This window comes from Ambystoma mexicanum, chromosome 2q (genome assembly GCF_040938575.1).
Source record: "Ambystoma mexicanum isolate Mex_15411 chromosome 2q, UKY_AmexF1_1, whole genome shotgun sequence".
NCBI classification, from domain to species: domain Eukaryota; kingdom Metazoa; phylum Chordata; class Amphibia; order Caudata; family Ambystomatidae; genus Ambystoma; species Ambystoma mexicanum.
Genome location: NC_090924.1, coordinates 599,811,422 through 599,828,849, shown reverse-complemented (window position 1 = coordinate 599,828,849; position 17,428 = coordinate 599,811,422). Strand labels below are relative to the sequence as shown.

At 45.7% G+C, this 17,428-nt stretch overlaps 1 protein-coding gene across 2 annotated transcripts in view; it reads left to right on the top strand.

Moving 5' to 3' along the window:
- GORASP1 (golgi reassembly stacking protein 1) overlaps window positions 1–17,428 on the top strand; it is a 234,819-nt gene that overhangs the window by 88,502 nt on the left and 128,889 nt on the right. For both annotated transcript variants that reach the window (XM_069647745.1, XM_069647744.1), the window contains exons 4-5: window positions 14,532–14,618; window positions 14,886–15,016. In XM_069647745.1, coding sequence (XP_069503846.1) covers window positions 14,532–14,618; window positions 14,886–15,016 — 218 coding nt within the window. The remainder of the gene's footprint in view (window positions 1–14,531; window positions 14,619–14,885; window positions 15,017–17,428) is intronic.

The following is a 17,428-nucleotide window of genomic DNA, read 5'->3' as shown; positions in this document are numbered from 1 at the left end:
GGATATACTACATTAGTTTCCAGACCAATCTCTTGGCTACAGTGCGAGGATGGCGCATCACATTGTAAAACCTCTACCAATACGGACAACGCATGAATTTGACTTAATTCCAGGTGACTGTGAACATGACCCACCCACCAATCGATCCCCTTCAATCCCCTTATATCCAGGGCCGCAAAGATGTTTGATTTACTTCCTGAAGAATAGAAGTAAGGCTTCCTATATCTGCACAGGGAGCCCACCAAAGTCTTGTATTCACCATTCCTGTCCTCAATAGCGTTTGGGAGGATGGTCTTTTCACCATGAACATGTTTACAGCTCTTCCAAGGACTGGTTTTTAGAAAAAAATAGTCACCTGATACTGCCCTGAGAGTGCATACACAACCCAGCTTAGACGTGTTTCGACACATCTTTATCAATGCTGCCAGTTAATGCAAATTGTACCACAAACCAATAATATAATTATCAATTGGTCATTGAAAATCAAATGACACGAATTAAGTTACATTGAAAAATATGTACATGACCATTTCATCCAGTAAATAAATTGATGGCACATGCCATCAAGAAGATGGGTATGCAGGTAGGTTAACAGACGGAACATGGAGAATTAAAATTCCATGTTATGGTAAATGTCCTAATGAAACATTATACAGATACTATCATTAAACTAGTGCGGTCATTGTACTACATGGCAAGTAAGGTGCTCACTTAGAGTGCACATATGAAATACCCAAATGCCAGTACATGCAAGGATTTCAATTAGCCGTAGTGAATGTTGTAGCCCTTAAAGCTAAATTGAACCACCCTCTTCCCCCTGCTTCATGGAATATTTGGTGGGTGAAATTCCCATAACCAGTGATCTTATGCGCGCAAAGAGGGGGAACTGATGTGGTCAAAGTCCCAGGAAAAAACTTGCCGTAAAACTGTATTAATCTGTAATATACCTTCAATCATATGAAGATTATATTAAATAACCATAATTGATCAGAATATCCTATAAGAGCCGATAACTTAAACATTATTTGGGTATTTCATATGTGCACTCTAGCAACAATGAGCACATTGTTTGTCTGGGAGGATGCCCTGGAACATTTGAGGATGAAACACACCTTTGAATACTAAACGTTAGAGACTGAAGCAGAGTTGAAGAACCGACACTGAATGTCAAATACCATAGCTAGAGAAAGATGAGGTGGAAACTTCAGCCCAACCAGTGAGTGCCTGGTCTCCTGCTAATAGGTTCATGAAGGATTTTGTTGGTATGTATGTGGAGGGTTCTGATATCCTCCAATGGATAGAAGCATTTGAGATTGCTTGTGGTATCCACGATGTTGATAATTTTAGATTGGGCTAAGTAGAGTACCTCAGACTAGCTATGACTGTGTTCTGAAACGAGTGTAGAAGAGGCTAGTAGGAGTGTATGAAAGCTGCTTTGGTTGCCAGGTTTGGCCAGACCCCTGCCCACTACCTTGGATGAGGGATTATAAGACAATGTCTTGGGTTGATGGGTAAGTGCTGCACATATAAATGATTGGCTGGGTTGATGGTTAGAAAATTGTCTTGTTGAATTCCCACCTCCTAGCTATTTTCTTCTGAGGCTTGTTCACCAGAGCTGCATTAGTACATTGCTTACCAGAATATCTTGGACCCCTTTAAGTTGGCTCAAAAGTGGGTCTCTCACAAGGCGTCCCCATAGATTGGGGGGAAGGACAAAGAAAAAGGGACCCCCTTGGGAGGCTGAGGAGCCCATGAAGCAGCCCGTTTGAATACACCTAAACACAAGGTCCAAAAGTCTAGTGACGACATCTCATGGGTGTGGGAGTAAGCGTAGTGGTGCTCCTGCTGCAAAGTAGGCTCCTAGTGGATCCAATTCACTTCACCACATTCCTGGGACCTGTTGAGATTGCAGGGCCTTGGACCACAAGAAGGCTGACCCCAACGGTAAGGCACTTTGTGTCCAGGCTCTCGGCCTGACCTACCCTTATCCTATGCCTGAGGTGGAGGCCAGTTCAACCCCCCCCCCCCCAATCTCTCCAGGAATCACCTTTTGATGCTTCCTTAGTGTCCCTTTGGGCTTGGGACCAGTACTCAGAAGTACTGGCTACTATCCCACATACTCGGATGTTGCAAAGTGTCCTCATTAATGGCCAGACTACCACTGGTTTGGGGGGACACTGGGGCTAGCATGATGGTGGTAGACAGGACCCTGCTCAGGCCAGAGGACTATGCAGGTGCTCCTCTGAGAACCACCAGGTTAGCTGGTGGTCCCCATAAATTTTCTCCTGTAGCCATAGTCCCCATTCGGATGACTAGACGGCACATGCTTCCTGTCCTGGTTCAGCATAATGTGTAATGTGCCTACCAACATCTTGTTGGGGAAAGACTTAGTAGAGCTGGGGTTAATTTCTGATGGATTACCCCTGACTGCTGCTGCAGTCACTAGGTCACCGGTCAAACGGGGTCTGACCAATAGTCAGTTACCCAAGCCAAATGGGAAACCCAAGGCAAGGAGTAAGAGTAAGAAGACGCCTATGTGAAAAGGGGCTCCTCTTGCTGCTTCAGCATCACCCACTGTGGTCCCAGCTTCTGAGGGGCTAGGCCCAGTGGTAGACCTAGCCTCAACTGCTGAGGGAGGAGCCAGAGGACCCTCATCGGCGAGAGGTAATCGCCCCAGAGGACTGCCCAGACCTCCAGTGCTTGCTGGCTGAAGGTGGGCCTAGGGTGGATTTCTGTAAGGCTCAGAGTGATTATCTCGTGAGGGTCTGAGGAAACGGGGCCCAGGCACAAGGTGAAGTGCCTAGGTCTTTTAAGATTAGTTTGCAGGGTGAGCTCCTTTACAGTGAGCCCACTCAGCCTGAACCCGGTACGTTCAAGAGGTTGGTTGTACCCAAGGTATACCGGCCCTTTTTGCAGTTGGCCCATGAGGTTCCCTTAACTGATCATCTGGGAACCAAGAAGAGCAAGCAAAGGCTCTCGGTCCACTTTTATTGTCAAAGGATGGGAGTAGAAGTGACTCTCTGCAACACCTGCCCCACTTGGAAGCAGTGTCATTGTCCCACTGCAGCCTTTGCAGTGGTTTGCACACCATTTGAGATGGTGGGCATCGTCCTTGTTCATCCCCTAGATCCTCCAACATCAGGTGGACACCAGTTCATCCTAGTACTGGTAGATCATGCCACCAGGTACCCTGAGGCTATACCCTTTTGGACCGTAACAGCAAACGTGGTTGCCAGAGCTCCCCTGGGCACTTTCACCAGAGTAGTTTTTTTAGAGGTGATTTCTGACAGAGGGACTAACTTCATGTCCAGTTGCATGCAAGCTATGTGGATGGAGTTGTTGGGTTGCTTAAAAGTTCTCCACATCCTACCACCCACAGACCAATGGACTGGTTGAGAGGTTTAACACGACTGTCAAGGGCATGTTGGGTGCTTTGGAAGAGCCCCTAAACCGCCACTTGCCATGCCTGCGGATTGCCTAGAGGTTCCTCAAGAGGGTGTGGTTTTTAGCCCCTTTGAGCTCCTCTTTGAACATCCAGTGAGGTGGCCCCTTGCCTTAGTAAGTGAAGGTTTGAAAGCCACACCTCCAGGTCCTGCAAGCAAGTTGGGAACTTTGTGTTGGGCCTCAGAAGGAGAAAGGCACAGATAGCATAAGTAAATCTTGGGGCAAGCCAAGAATTGAACCAATACTTAAGGCCTCATATGGACTGGACTCCTGGTCAGGAGATCTTTATGATGGAGCCTTCCAAGCCTCAAGCTTTGGCAGAGAAGAGGTCTGGACCCTTTAGGATAACCTCACCAGATGGAGTACTCCGCCCATCTTGGGGACATGGGTATTCCTGCGGTAGCCCCTGAAGACTTCCATGTCAACCGGCTCAAACTCTTACACAGAAGAGAGGAAGTCGCATGCCTCTTGCTAGCTTCTGAGCAAGAGGATGAGGGTGCCCTTTTCTGATTTGCTGCATGGTAAACCTCAGGATGGCTCAGAGCAGCAGAGGACCTGCAGGGCTTTGCACCAGCAGTATGCCCCTCGGTTCTCTTGACACCAGGCCTCACCCCATGGTGTAGGCATGATATGACACTGACGGTGTACCTGTCAAAAGATGCTACAGGATATCTGACTTTTAAGAACCACATCCAGGCAGAGGTTGTCTAGATGTTGGACTTGGATGTGATTGAACCCTCAACCAGCCCAGTGGTCCTTGGGCAGGTACCAAGGATTGGAGGTTCTGTGTCAACTATAGAGGAGTCGATGCAGTCACCAAGACTGATGCACACCCATTGCCCAGGGCTGATGCGCTTGTGGACAATATGGGTGCTGCCAAGTTTTTTTAGCACCTTTGACATCGCATCAGTCTATTGGCAAATAGCTCTCTGACCAGGCCAAGGAAAAAACGATTTCTCAACACCAGATGGGCTTTACCAGTTTACGGTAAATCCTTTTGGATTGAAGAATGCCCCTGCCACCTTCCAAAGGTTGGTCAATCATGCTCTGTAGACTGGAGGCCTTCTGTGGGACCTACCTGGTTGACATTGCTGTCTACAGTTCTACCTCAAAGGGCATTTGACACACTTGGTTAAGGTGTTGCAGGCTATGAAAAGGGCCAACCTCACTACCAAGGCAACAAAGTGCCAGATGGCACAGGGGAAGCCTACCTTGGTCGTGAGGTAGAAGGGGGCTAGGGGGTCAAATCCAAACTAGGTCCTGTACAGCTTGTACTTCACTAGGGAGAGTCCCTCTACTCAGACCTCGTGAGCTTATTCGGCCTCACTGGTTACTACAGAAACCTCATGACGGACTATGGCACCATATCTGCCCCTCTTATATCACCCAAACAGCCTAAGAAGGTTCATTGGTGTGAAGACTGTCAGAGGGCCTTTGATGGAACTCGTCATTGTGCAAACTGATGCCAGTGGCAGGAACTGGAGCCGTCTTGTCTCAGATGACAAAGGAGAGAGCATCCTGTCATCAGTAGGCAACTCGACAGAACTTACCTGGGCCACTGAGGAGTGCTTTGGTATAATTTGGGCACTTGGGTGTTTTAGAGCTTACCTTACTGGGTCTGCCTTCAAGGTCCAAATTGACCGTAAACCCTTAAAGTGGCTCATATAGATAATTGCCTGCTGTGGCATACCCTTGGAAAATGGCCCCACCACCTGCATGGTCCTTGCCCTCCGTACCCTCCTCTTTGTCCCTGGAGCCCACCTTGTCCTCTTGCTTGTCTTCCTTGCCACTGGGTTCCCATGTACTGTTACCCCCCCTCCCCCTCCACACTGCTCCTGCCTGTTCTCTGCCCACATTGCAGCCATTCTAGCCTGTGCAGCCACTGACGAACCTCCCTCTTCTGGTCTACTGGGGGTGCTGCTGTTACTGCTGCGACCTTCACCAGTTTACTTTGTACTAGTTTCACTTCGTCGGCTAATCTCCTCTGCAAAATTTGCGAGAAATAGACCACCCCCTTCCCAACAACCCCAAACTGCTCAGGTGGTCCATTAGCCTGCAATGGCTATACTTTGAGCATAGGCCAGCGAAGAGTCATGACCATGCAGATGGCCTTTCCAGAACGTATGTTGACTGTCTGGATGAGGGTAACAATCTCTCATGGGAGATCAGTAACCCTAACCTCGTTCTCGGGGGCGATGTGTTGCTGGAAATGCCTTTTGGAGGGGCAGGGGCTCCTAGTCCTTGTCCTAACACTTCTCTGTGTTTTCTGCTGCTGAGGTCCAGTCTGGACATCCGGCAGTGCATCTCTTTTTCCTTTTTGTGAACACCCATGGGATACCCTTATGGCACCCATGGGTGGGGGTACACCCTTGTACCCATTATGTTTTTGGGCACCTCTGTATTGCTCACAGAGCAGGTTATGGGATGTTGGCAGCTACGTGCTGACAGGACAGTGTCTCAGTGTCCTCCATTTTTGGGACACCTAGGCCCTGCCATAGGAATCCAGGGATTCCTGAAGAAACGGCCAGATGGCACTGCATCCCCTTGGTTTCTATTGCCTTTACACCTTGTTCCCCAAGTCCTGGGAAGCCCCGACTGTACCTTTCTCCCTGACTAGCTGTTGGGTGGAAATACAATATATGGCTCTGGTGCTGCCTCCTGTCAGACTGACTGGGGCCTTCACGGGGTTGTGTTGTGGGTACATCTTTGGGGTGGGACCAGTATGAATGGAGTCTGAAGTCAACTCGCATGCTGTGCCTGATTGAATGGCCTGAATGCGTGTGTGCCTGGCTGCATGATTGCCTGGCTGCCTGAGCTTGGGTCAGCCTGAGTGAATGGCGGACAAGTTTATAACTAAGGACCTTTCACTCACCAATTTGGGCAGAAGCTGAAGCAAGAAGCTGTTCCCTGAAGCCCAGCTGATGGAAGAGGTCTGCTGCTGCATTTTCTTCACGTAATCCGAAAGCTGCAGTGTTCTTGCAAGGACTGATCCAAGAGAGGACCTGGGTAGGAGACCTCTTCCCGAGCTACGAGGGTCTATAGTACACCTGCTACTCTACATCAGAAGTATCCTGCAAGCCAGTTCTGTGTGCCTGCCATCCGGGGAAGGGGGTCTTTGTGAAGTGCTTGGACATCTTGAGCCAGTCCAGCTGCGTCACCCAGGCTCCAGAGGCGTTTTTGTGACCGCTGGAAGCCGGATTGTGCTCCAGAAGAGGGGGGGTACCTTGGCATAGTGCTGCTGGACACCCAGAAGTTCCACCTGTACAAAATCTTTCAAGGGACATCCCTGACATGACATTTGACCACGTTTACCTGCAGAAGATCCTAGTTCGCTGTGTGCAGAGTAAGGTCCGCCGGTGGGGTTCCAACAACCAAAATCCAAAGACGTCCTGAGGGTCGTCGAGTCTAGGTCGCCACAAGCCATACAGAGGTCCATGCTGCAGCTGAAGCACAGACGATGCCAAAGTTGGTAAACCGCAAAATCCTGAACGCCACCTGTAACCACTGCACCCGTCGCCACAGAAAGGCATCCAACGTCCCCAGGGGGTCTCCTCTTTAGCCAGGCCTTTTCAGAGTCCGCAGCAAGTTTCACCTTCGTGGGACCACAGCTGGCGTAACGACCCACCAATGGAGAACACCAGGGCCTCCTTAAAAAGGGGTTCATTCTTCAGGGGTCCTGCAAGTAAAGCCAAGAAACTCAACTACTTTGCTTTCCAAGGTACTGTGACAAGTAAGAGCATCTTCCAGGCTCAGCAATCGTTCAGCGGTCCAATCTGTTGTGGATCCTGTTCTCCTGTGGCATCTCGGGTACTTTGGGGGTGGTGGAACCTCCAAAATAAAAAGCAGATAATTAGGTCTGGGCTGTAATAGACAAGATGGTACACCTTCTTTCCTTTTGAGGTTGCCCATGTTGGGTTGGGGGGGAGGAACATTAGGAGGGGGGTGTTCTTCATACAGCATCACTGTTTGTCTGAATAATGTATACTGTCTGTCCTGTTACTAACATGTTTTTCTTCCTTAACCTATGCAGTCACCTCTTGCTTAGTAATTCACATGCTTTTTAAAGACTGTAAGCAGTTGGTGCATTATTTCTGAATCTAGTATTGTGTGGTGTACTGCAGTTTATATAATTTTGCCATTATTTGAATAGAACTGCCGGAGTACAAACTGTTATTTATATGTATCTATTTGACAACCTTATTTTATATAAAGAAGCTGTTTTATCGCCCAACATTGGGTGGACATTCCTTTGTGGGGGCTTGGATGGGGAGACACGCTGTACTTGAGAACCAGTCTGCATCACTTCAAAGAGCCTAAGCCTTGGTTTCCGGTCCATACCTACCATATAGAGAACTTTGGCTGGGGTCCTCTGTTCCAACCAAATAGAAGGAAGTACAGATGCCCCCTCCAGTCTTTACAACCATGTTTTACATTGCAAACGAGGTGGCACCTGTTCTCCCAATCCCTATGGAAATGGGCCCTAGCCCACAAGATATGCCTCATCCCATTCCATCTACCAGGAATACACTGCACAGTGACAGGCTATCTCAGCAGGGAGCTGCGTTCCTGCCATGCATGGGGTATTCGGACACCAAGTGCAGGGCATTTGCCAGCTGGTATCCTCACGCGAGAATCCTAGCGAACACATTGCCTTTCCTGTGGGACGGAAAATGCCTTTGTTTTCCCCATCCCACAAGTTCCCAACTTTTTTCAGGCAGCATCAGTGCAAACTGAGCGTGGTGGCCTGCGCTTGACCGAGGCAATTGCGATTTTGGAAATCCTCACTAATTGGCGCCTCCTATCAAGTTGCCTCCACTTTTCAATCTTCTGTCCAGGGACGACTGAGCAGTACTGCATCACAACCTGGCCTCCCTCAATCTGACGGGCTGGCTTCTGTGTTAGTGGAGTTGGAACAGATTTGCCTCGAGGCTGTCGGAATATTTTCGCCATGGCCAGGGCACCTTTCACGGTTTCATGCTACAAACCGAAGAGGAAAAGTTTCAACATCTGGTGTGAAGCCTGGGGAATTGATCACTTCTGCTAACAAGCTTAGTTTTGATGTACCTTTCATCCCTGGCCTGGCTGAAAATTGTCTGGTGCATTCATCATTCAAAGCGCATCTTGCAGTCCTATTCAGGTTTACACATTCTCCTGGTAGATTCTTTGTAGGTAGTCCCACTGACTCCTTAAGGAATTACTTGGTGGACTGTTTGGGCCTTTCCTCCAGCACAGACTCCTGCCTGAGAGTTAAATGTGATCCTATCCAAGTGTATGCCCAACCTCCCCTCACCCATTTAAGCTCCAGCACATTTCCTGTCTTAAATTGTTATCCTGGAAGTCTACATTCCTGGTTGCTACTACCTCTGCCAGGTGGGTGGGGGAAATCTTAGCTTTGTCCAACCCTGTGATCCTGCACCTACATCTGAAAGAACCCAGTGGTCTTGCCGGTTAGCTTTGTTTCCCCTTCTACCCAGGCAGAACTGGATGTTATGTGGGCTATGAAGTTGTATGTTGCTTATATCAAGCAATTCTGCAAGTCGTCTCGGCTGTTTGATATTTGGTCCTTCTACCATGGGCAAGGGAGCTTTCCAAGTCTTCTATTTCATGATGGCTGTTGGCATGCATCTTGTACTGTAATCAGTTGGCTAACCGGCCCTTTCCCGTCAGGCCTATAGCACTCTGCGAGGGATATCATTGCCACTACAGCATTTCTCTGTGTTCCCCCTGATGGAGCAGGGCAGCCATATAGACATCGGGCCATACCTTTTACAGGGATCGGTGTCAAAACAGGATTAATTGGAGGAGTACAGGGTCGACCAAGCAGTGCTACGTAATCTGAGGGGTGGTCCGCCAAGTAAGCTTTGCCCCTTGCCCTTGTTCTTGTATGTACTGCTTCTTAATCTATTCAAACGACATGTGAATCTCTGAAAGATACCAATATTGCAGAACAGGACTTGCAGGTTAGTGGCGTATTACTTCTCTGCTGCAGCATAGAGCAATGCTTGGCTGAGAGCCCTTGTAAGTTAGAGCAGAGAAGAAGCCATTTTTAGCTTTTGTCCATTTTTTTTTAAATTCATTGATTTAGAGATTTTAACCATGGCACCCAGTTTATGCACTTGGCTTTGGCCAATGAATAGTTCAATCAAACTGTCTACAGATCCATGTAAGATCATTGTGCTGTGTCATGGACCTTTGCTGCTAGAGCAATCAAGCCTTCCTCTGCCAGTATTTGCTCACTTCTATAGCGTTACCCCTGGCATGGCAAGGCATGACAGATGCAGCAATGAGGAGAGGTGGGGTGCTTCCCAAAATGCAGGTGATCCCTGATAGAGGGGGGTGAATAATGGTAGCCTCTTCAACCACTGGCGATTTGTGGGTGGAGAGCCTCTTGGTGAAAGTCTGTTTCAGTAACATTTGTATACATGATTTTGCTACTCCATAAGTTTTATATAAAATATGGTGGCTGATTCTGATAGTCTGTGGTGCGGTGGTGCTCTGGCCATGGAGCATTCTGACAATGATTGCTACTGGTGTGCCAAATGAGAAAACTGACCCTGTAGCTCAGAGGTGTTTCATGTGCACTAATCCTCTGAATGTAAAGGTGTTGAGGACTAACTTGTGAACGTCTCTAATGATGGTTGAGATTGTTTTTGGATGCAATAAATCCCGTCTTTGTCTGAGTGTACTAAATTGCATTGTACCCCGTCTTTCACCACTCCATTTTTATGCACATAGACCATTAAACACAAACATTACACCAAATCTGCAACATCTTTGCTCTAAAATACATATTGCAATCATTTCAGTAACACCAACATGCCTTCAAATTTAAAACTGGCAAAACATGTATGTTTTCCAGAACACGCTGGTTAGTATTCCTAGCACTGAATTCATCAAAATTGAGCAGAAGCTAATATGGCGAGACTTCCAGCCCAGGATTGCCTTATATACTGTTCTGTGAAGGGGTAATTGGCCTCCCAGACGTCCAGAATTGGGCTTCCCCTTTGGCAGTCGCCTATGACTGGCTGCTTGGAGAATCGCTTCTGCTCTCCCCCATACAGGGCTTAAATATTCTTGGTTTTTAGGTAATGGCCCACTCCAGATGTACTGCAGGGGCTTCTAGCCACGCCTTGACACTAGCATCCCAACAAATTATCCTCACACACCAAATAGTTAAATTAATAAACTCTGGGATGGCGAGGGGTGGTTTCCATGAAGGGGCAATAGACCTTCTGGAGACTCTCAGGCTGGGCTTTGCCAGGATATGGGTGAATAGGAGTATCTGTCTTGTGGAAGATGTGATACAACGATGTTGCTCACTGACTTCTTTTACATGCAACTTGGCCATGCTCGGTCTATACTATTCCACGGTAGCTATGATCTCATTACTTGATCTCCCCTAGAGTCTAATGACTCTGAGCCGATTCTGAAAAAGGCCATCTCTTTGCTTTATCGGTTAATTCTCAATTTTACCCAACACGCGAGCACAAGTGGGGAACAGGATGTGAGTGCCCTGGAGATGGAGGACTGGCAGGAGACCCTGCTGGTCCCACGGGCGGTTGCGATCCCAGCTCTGTTTCCAGTTGGTCCAGCTGAAGGGCCTTCATAGAATCTACTGACTTTAAAAAAAAAAAAATTTAAAAAAAATGTGGTCACGCCATGACTCCGACTGTTAAGGGTTCTTTGTCGTCTTTCTCTAATTTACTATGGCAATGTCCCATGATACAGAAATTCTATGGTGAAATATTTAGCCATTATTGATGCAGCTGGACCAGCGTGTGTGTTAATCCAAGGGTGTCCTTGATAATTGAACCTGGGGCAGACCACAAAGTCTACAGGATATGCGAGTCTGGAGGGTAAAATATGTTGCCTGTAACTTGTATGTATCCGCTTTGCTGTGATTGGAGAGGATAATTGCTTTGTTCATGTGTCAGTTTTTTTGTTATTGTGTAGTTATGTATCTTCATTTTAAGAAAGACTGATAAAAACCTAGAAATTCATCATTCTATGAACGCACCCCTCCGCCACAGCCATTAACATCCCCAAAAACCCAATTAATAACTTCATAATATGGTTATAAAAAATATAGATAAACCCATAAATAATATTTTGCCCCCTTTGATCTCTAGTCTGTTTTTATTTTCCTTTTGGCATTTCTGCAGTACCAAGCAAAAAAGAATAGCCAGATAGTGTCTATGCGGTCCCAAGTTATCTCTATGCTTGCAAGATGCTTAATGCTGCAAGTAGCCAAACATTGTATTCCTTTTGTGCACATTTTTATAGCATGGACATAAGGAGCTAAAATGCTGTCCGTTCTCACTGCTTCAGCATGTCTGAAATGGCTGGATTCAATTTTCTTTAAAACAATTAGGATCATGCAAATAATCTAGGTATCACTTACAAGCGAAGTCCAGATGAAACTTTAAATCCTCCTTTCACTTGTTGCAGCACGGGCAAAATAAACTTCCAGAATCCTGTTCTGGTATCTGGATTTGAACTATGCTGAGGTATCTGCGCTAATACAGCTGTACATCAATTATCTAGCATTGCTCCTTCAGTTATGCAAGATGGGTTTGGCCATAATTGTGCTTAATAGTGGCTTCACAGCTGCATATATCGATACTAAGCCATATTAATTTGCTAGACTCGTAGGTGTAGCTGTTGGAAGTTCCAGTAACTGTCTTGAAAAATGTATTTTCAATGATAATCTGTTTGCAGCCCCAGAAATTCTGTTCCAGAGTGGCCTGTTCCTGCATTTTGGAAACCCTCCAAGCAAATTACTATCTAAACTGTGCCATATTGATCTAGAGTCCGATAACTTTGCTGTTTGCATGTCCCGCTTCCGCCTTGGGCAAGAAAAAAAACACTAGGCCAAATCCGAACTATCTATCATCTTTAACTCCCTTGATGTGCTGAGATTGTCTTCACATTTCTTTTTCCTGCATATATGATCTCCTTTGTTTTACGATTTCTTTCCAATCCCTTCAGTTTGCATAGTGCCACAAACCATGGAAGCCGTTTGCTTAAACCTAAGGTCTTTGATAGGACCACAGCATTGTCTGCGTTCAACAGTGTGGGGGGATAAGCTGCCTGTTCGTTGTTGGAGCATCTGCTCGAAGGGCTTTAATTTCAGCAGAAAATTAGTCTGGGCCAGAACACAACCTTGTCTGATGCCTTTTTAAGGCATGTTACTTCTCCCACCTGCCTTGTCTTGGTATTGCACCAATGATGGGGCCAAGTATGGATCCTGGCCCCTTTCCTTATTGTAAGCCAAAGAATAGATCTTGGAACGCAATCGGATGCTGACTTCAAATTCGGGAAGGCCATATAAAAGGGCCTTTTCCTCAATACTCAAGCAATTTTATGCCATATGAGGATTAAATATGATGCTGCCCAGCCTCTCCTGAATCCCACTTGCAGGTCTGAGCTAGCCATAGTGTCAGCAGTCCAGCCTTCGAAGTGTCTGTTGTGCCTTTCCATACATTTTGTAATTTGAATCCAGGAAACCTATTGTTCTGTAGTTGGGATACAGCTTCTGTGCAGCCCTTTTTGGAAATGGGGACTATTGTTGTCTGAAACCACCAGCTGGGAACACGCCCAGTTCCATTAATGGTACTAAACAATGTTAAATATGTGCCCAAAATTGCTATTTCACTTTTAAAAAAGAGTCAATTGGATAGTCTGGGACAGGGACTTAGACGCTTCTGTTCCTATGGCCGTCATGACTTCTACTATTGTAACAAAAGAGCAGCAATATTGTTAATCGGGGAATCCTCCATCTTGGTGGATAATACTCACCCTCACTTCCTTGCAACGTTTGAAAAGGAGTAAACCTTTCAATGGCAGGGATACATGCATGGGACTGCCCTCTTCATCTTTAGAGCTTGATGTTTTCCAAATATGCCCAGGTTTGCAGTGATTAGTGCTGTTCTGAGGTCTTACATGTACTCCTATTCACTTTCCCTTCTGGCCATCAGTCTTCAACAATATTGGAAGCGGTGGCTGATTGGAACTTCAAATTAATGGAAAACTTAGAAATCCGGTGGATGAATTACCTTTTACTACAGAAATGTGGATCACCAAGGTTTAGACTACGAAAATTGCTTCAGTGGTCCTGCACTGTGAAGGATGCATGATACTGCTGCCCAATATCTATATAATGGAAGAACGTTGTAGTCCATTGACCAGCCCCTACCCAACTCTGCTACCTCCCCTGTGAACATTGTGTAGGGGAGGGCAGCTCGAACTGTGTAACTGGTGCTTTAATGTTTGGTGTGGGGTTGCATTGTGGAACTTGGCTTTTATTGTTAATTTTCACTGCCAATAGTTAAGCTATGCAACAGTGAAGTGTAGCCCTTCCAGTTTAGTTTTTTGCAGTTGGCTAGTTTTAGTATGAGCACAACGTCCCTTAATCCAAAGACTGACCTCGCCACACATGCCTGATTTAGCTAGTTTGGAGAGGAGGGTGTTAAACCGGTGGAAGATTGCCTCTGTTGCAGATTATATAGATTCTGTTCTTAAGCTTTATTTTTTGCATGTAATATTTTAGCTTTCTTTAAGAAAAGTCAGGGTTTTGCCACCAAAAAATTTAGTAAAGTTAAGTATAATGGTTTCGTTTCGGGAATTACACAATTGATTGTCCTGTTTTTTTATAGCCAGGATTATTTGTTGGATTCAGTGTTTTAGTAGTACAAGCATACTGTTGATTTTAAACTGTTCAATCATGCACAAAGTGTTTGAAAGCCGGTCTCTTCCTTCTTCCATTTGCTCCCAGCAACTCGCAGTAACTGGAGTAACTGGACTCCTACAGACTGGCGGGAAGCGCTATGTGCCGTGAGTCAGTTTAAGTAGGAGGGACCAACTGTACCAATCCACTGTACCAAGGGAGCCAGGCACGTGAAGCCAATGTTGCTGCAGCTCCTCTCACGCTGACACACCAACGCATTATCTCTGGAGTAACTGGACTCCTACTGACTCATGGTTGGCCTTAAATTTGCAGCCAGATAAACGATTACGTTTTTCTGAATGTGCATCGGTGTATGCATTTTTAAATCAAGAGTGTAATCTTTTTTTCTTTTCTTTTCTAGGATGTAGAACCCAACTCGCCTGCATCTTTAGCTGGCCTTCAGCCCCATACGGACTACATTGTTGGGTCGGACCAAATACTTCAAGGGGTAGGACTTATAATCATTGGTCTAGTATTAACTGTTCTCCTTCTGCGTGTGAAATGTTGCGAATGAAGGTTGCCTGTGATTTCATCCCTGCAAATAATCGTCCTTTTCTTTTAACGGAGTGTGGGTCCCCATTCCTCCCTTCCCCTGTTTACTTATGAATGAAAGCACCAAGTCAAGCTCCCTCTTATCCCGTTCTCGCTAGTTGCTGTACCTCCGCTTTTAATTAATCAATTACCTGATTTGGAAAACTTCTTATTCCCCTTTCAGTCTGAAGATTTCTACGCATTAATTGAATCGCATGAGGGGAAACCCTTGAAGCTCATGGTTTATAACACAGAGACCGATTCCTGCAGAGACATTCTTGTCACGCCCAATGGAGCCTGGGGCGGTGAAGGGAGGTACTGAGTGGCTTTTTTTTAAAATTGATTTACATTTAATATGACCAATTAATAATTTAGTTGCGCTATCAGTTGAAAAGTAGCCAAAATGGCAGTGCTGCTACAGTAAGGGTTTGGGTGAAGGAGGATTTAGTGTGCTTGTGATTGTCTAGTTTAGTATTCAGATAGGGGTAAAGATGGGAGTCAAGATTTGGTTTGGGTAGATTAAGTATCAGGGTTGGTGTTTGGGTACGAGTTATTGTAAGCCTAGAGCTAATAGAGTAATGGTGTGGGTGTTTAAAAGGGATAGGGAGGTTTGAGAGGGCTGGTGATGTTGGCGTAGGATAGTGGTTAGGATTAACCTAGTGGTTAGGGCAAAGTAAGCATTTGGGTAAGTGGTAGCGTTGCAGCTAGGATACGGCTAAGATTAGTATTGTAGCAAGAGTTTGGATTAAGGCAAGGGCTATGTACTTGGCTGGTGGTGGGGTAGAGATAGGCTCTGTTCATTTTGTTTGTATGGTGTTGCATGCAAATAAAATGCTTTAGCGCCCTGACGGGCTGGTGTTTCTGTAAGAGTTCAGGGTAGAATAAGGGTTGTAATTGGAGTTGGGCAAGGTTTTTGGTGACATAATACTGGCAACATGTTCACACTTTGCATTGCATGTATTGAATTCCTAAATTTTTTAAAACTACGTTTTGCTGACATTTTCAGATGACTATATTTTCCTGGGGACATTTTCACATTGAACTGTGCTTTCTTGGTTGGTGTCTAACCCTTTAAAATGCAGGTGCTCCTGGTTTTTCTTTTTGTTACAGTGCATACGGTTTTTACTGTTGCAACTTGAATCAAACCTGGAATAAGGTTCACAGTAGCATTGAACTGCTATAGATCATTCACCTGCCATTTTATTTCCACAGCAAGCACCCAAAATCTTTTAGTTAAGACACTGTTACGCCACTCTGCTCTTTATGATTATAACCAAAGAGTTCCCTGTTGATTCTTTTGCTCTCCAGTTGTTTTGGGCTACAACTCGCATGATCCCTCGCCACTGCCTATGCTGGCTAGGGCTGACGGGAGTTGTGATCCTAAGGCCTCTGGAGGCCCAAAGGTTGCAGTCCCTGTAGTAGGTGATGCATGTTTTGCCAGCTGTAGCAAGCAAATTGTAATCGATAGACCTTAAAATGAATTATGGGTTCTCAAAAAGGGTTGACTTCGGATGTGTATATAGATCATATAAAAGGGGTCTTATTTTGCAGGTGTGCATATTGCACCATTTGGAAGGTTCATTGTGGACCGTAAGGCTGGGAGCCAGTCGTGGTGGGTGGGGTGGGAGTGCCTGTTTGTTCCAGCAATTTGGAGTCGAGACTCCAAGTTTCATCAGCCAGAGGACTAAATGTCTCTTCAGGGTAAATTATTTCCTCGGTGTTGTCCCTGATGAATTATCCTTTAATAAAAACCTGAATCAATTGTTCCTTGATGGTAAAGGGCAATAACCAAGAGGAGCATTGTTGGTTAAGGGCTCCTTCAAGTACACCCATGTTCTAGAATAGATCACTGTGGGATTCATAAATTACTCCTTGACTGTCTCTATATTGCACACTCTTCGTCTAGCTAACATTTGCACTTGTAATGCCCATTTGCCCATCATCCTTTTTAGACCATTCAGGATTAAAGAGTGCCATCGCGAGTACCAGACAGCATCTTTGCTGCAGGACCCCAGACTGTAAACCCTGAAGGTTCTCTAGTTTGGCGTTGGTTATAGTAGACTGAGCGGAAACAATCTCTGGTACCCCTGAAACTTGCTTTACTTTACCCGTGAAACACAAATAAGAGACACATTTGTAATTAAGAAACAGTGCAACACTAGTTCTTTTGACTGAGATTGTGACTAAACTGTCTCTTATAGTGCAACCAGTAATGTGCCACCTAGCGAAGGAAAGGATCGAGGTAGACTACTTACCCTGAGCACTATCTAGCCTTCAATAAAGATGCCACTTATCTCATTATGAACTAATCAATACTAAAAAGGTATTTGGATGTGAGCACTTCAATTTTTTAATACACATACTGATCTACCCTTACTAAAAAGCACAAACAACCATAAAAAGCACAAACAACCACAATATTCAATCTATTATATTAATTGGTCAATGCTGTAACAATGTTTTGATCTCAAAATGGGACAGGATCACTCTAAACCTATCGTAGTTGCACATTTAAACGAAAATCTGCATAGGTGAAGTTTCCCATGTCGGAACCATTGTCATCGATGTCAGAGGACCAACCACCAGAGCACATGAGTTGCATAGCGGATCGTTATTTCATAAATGTCTTATCAGATCATGGTGATGCGAAAGACTGAAACATACCTTGGACTTCAAAACGTTACTCTTGCATGTCGTATTCTTTTCTCCAGTGGTCAGTAAAGGAGC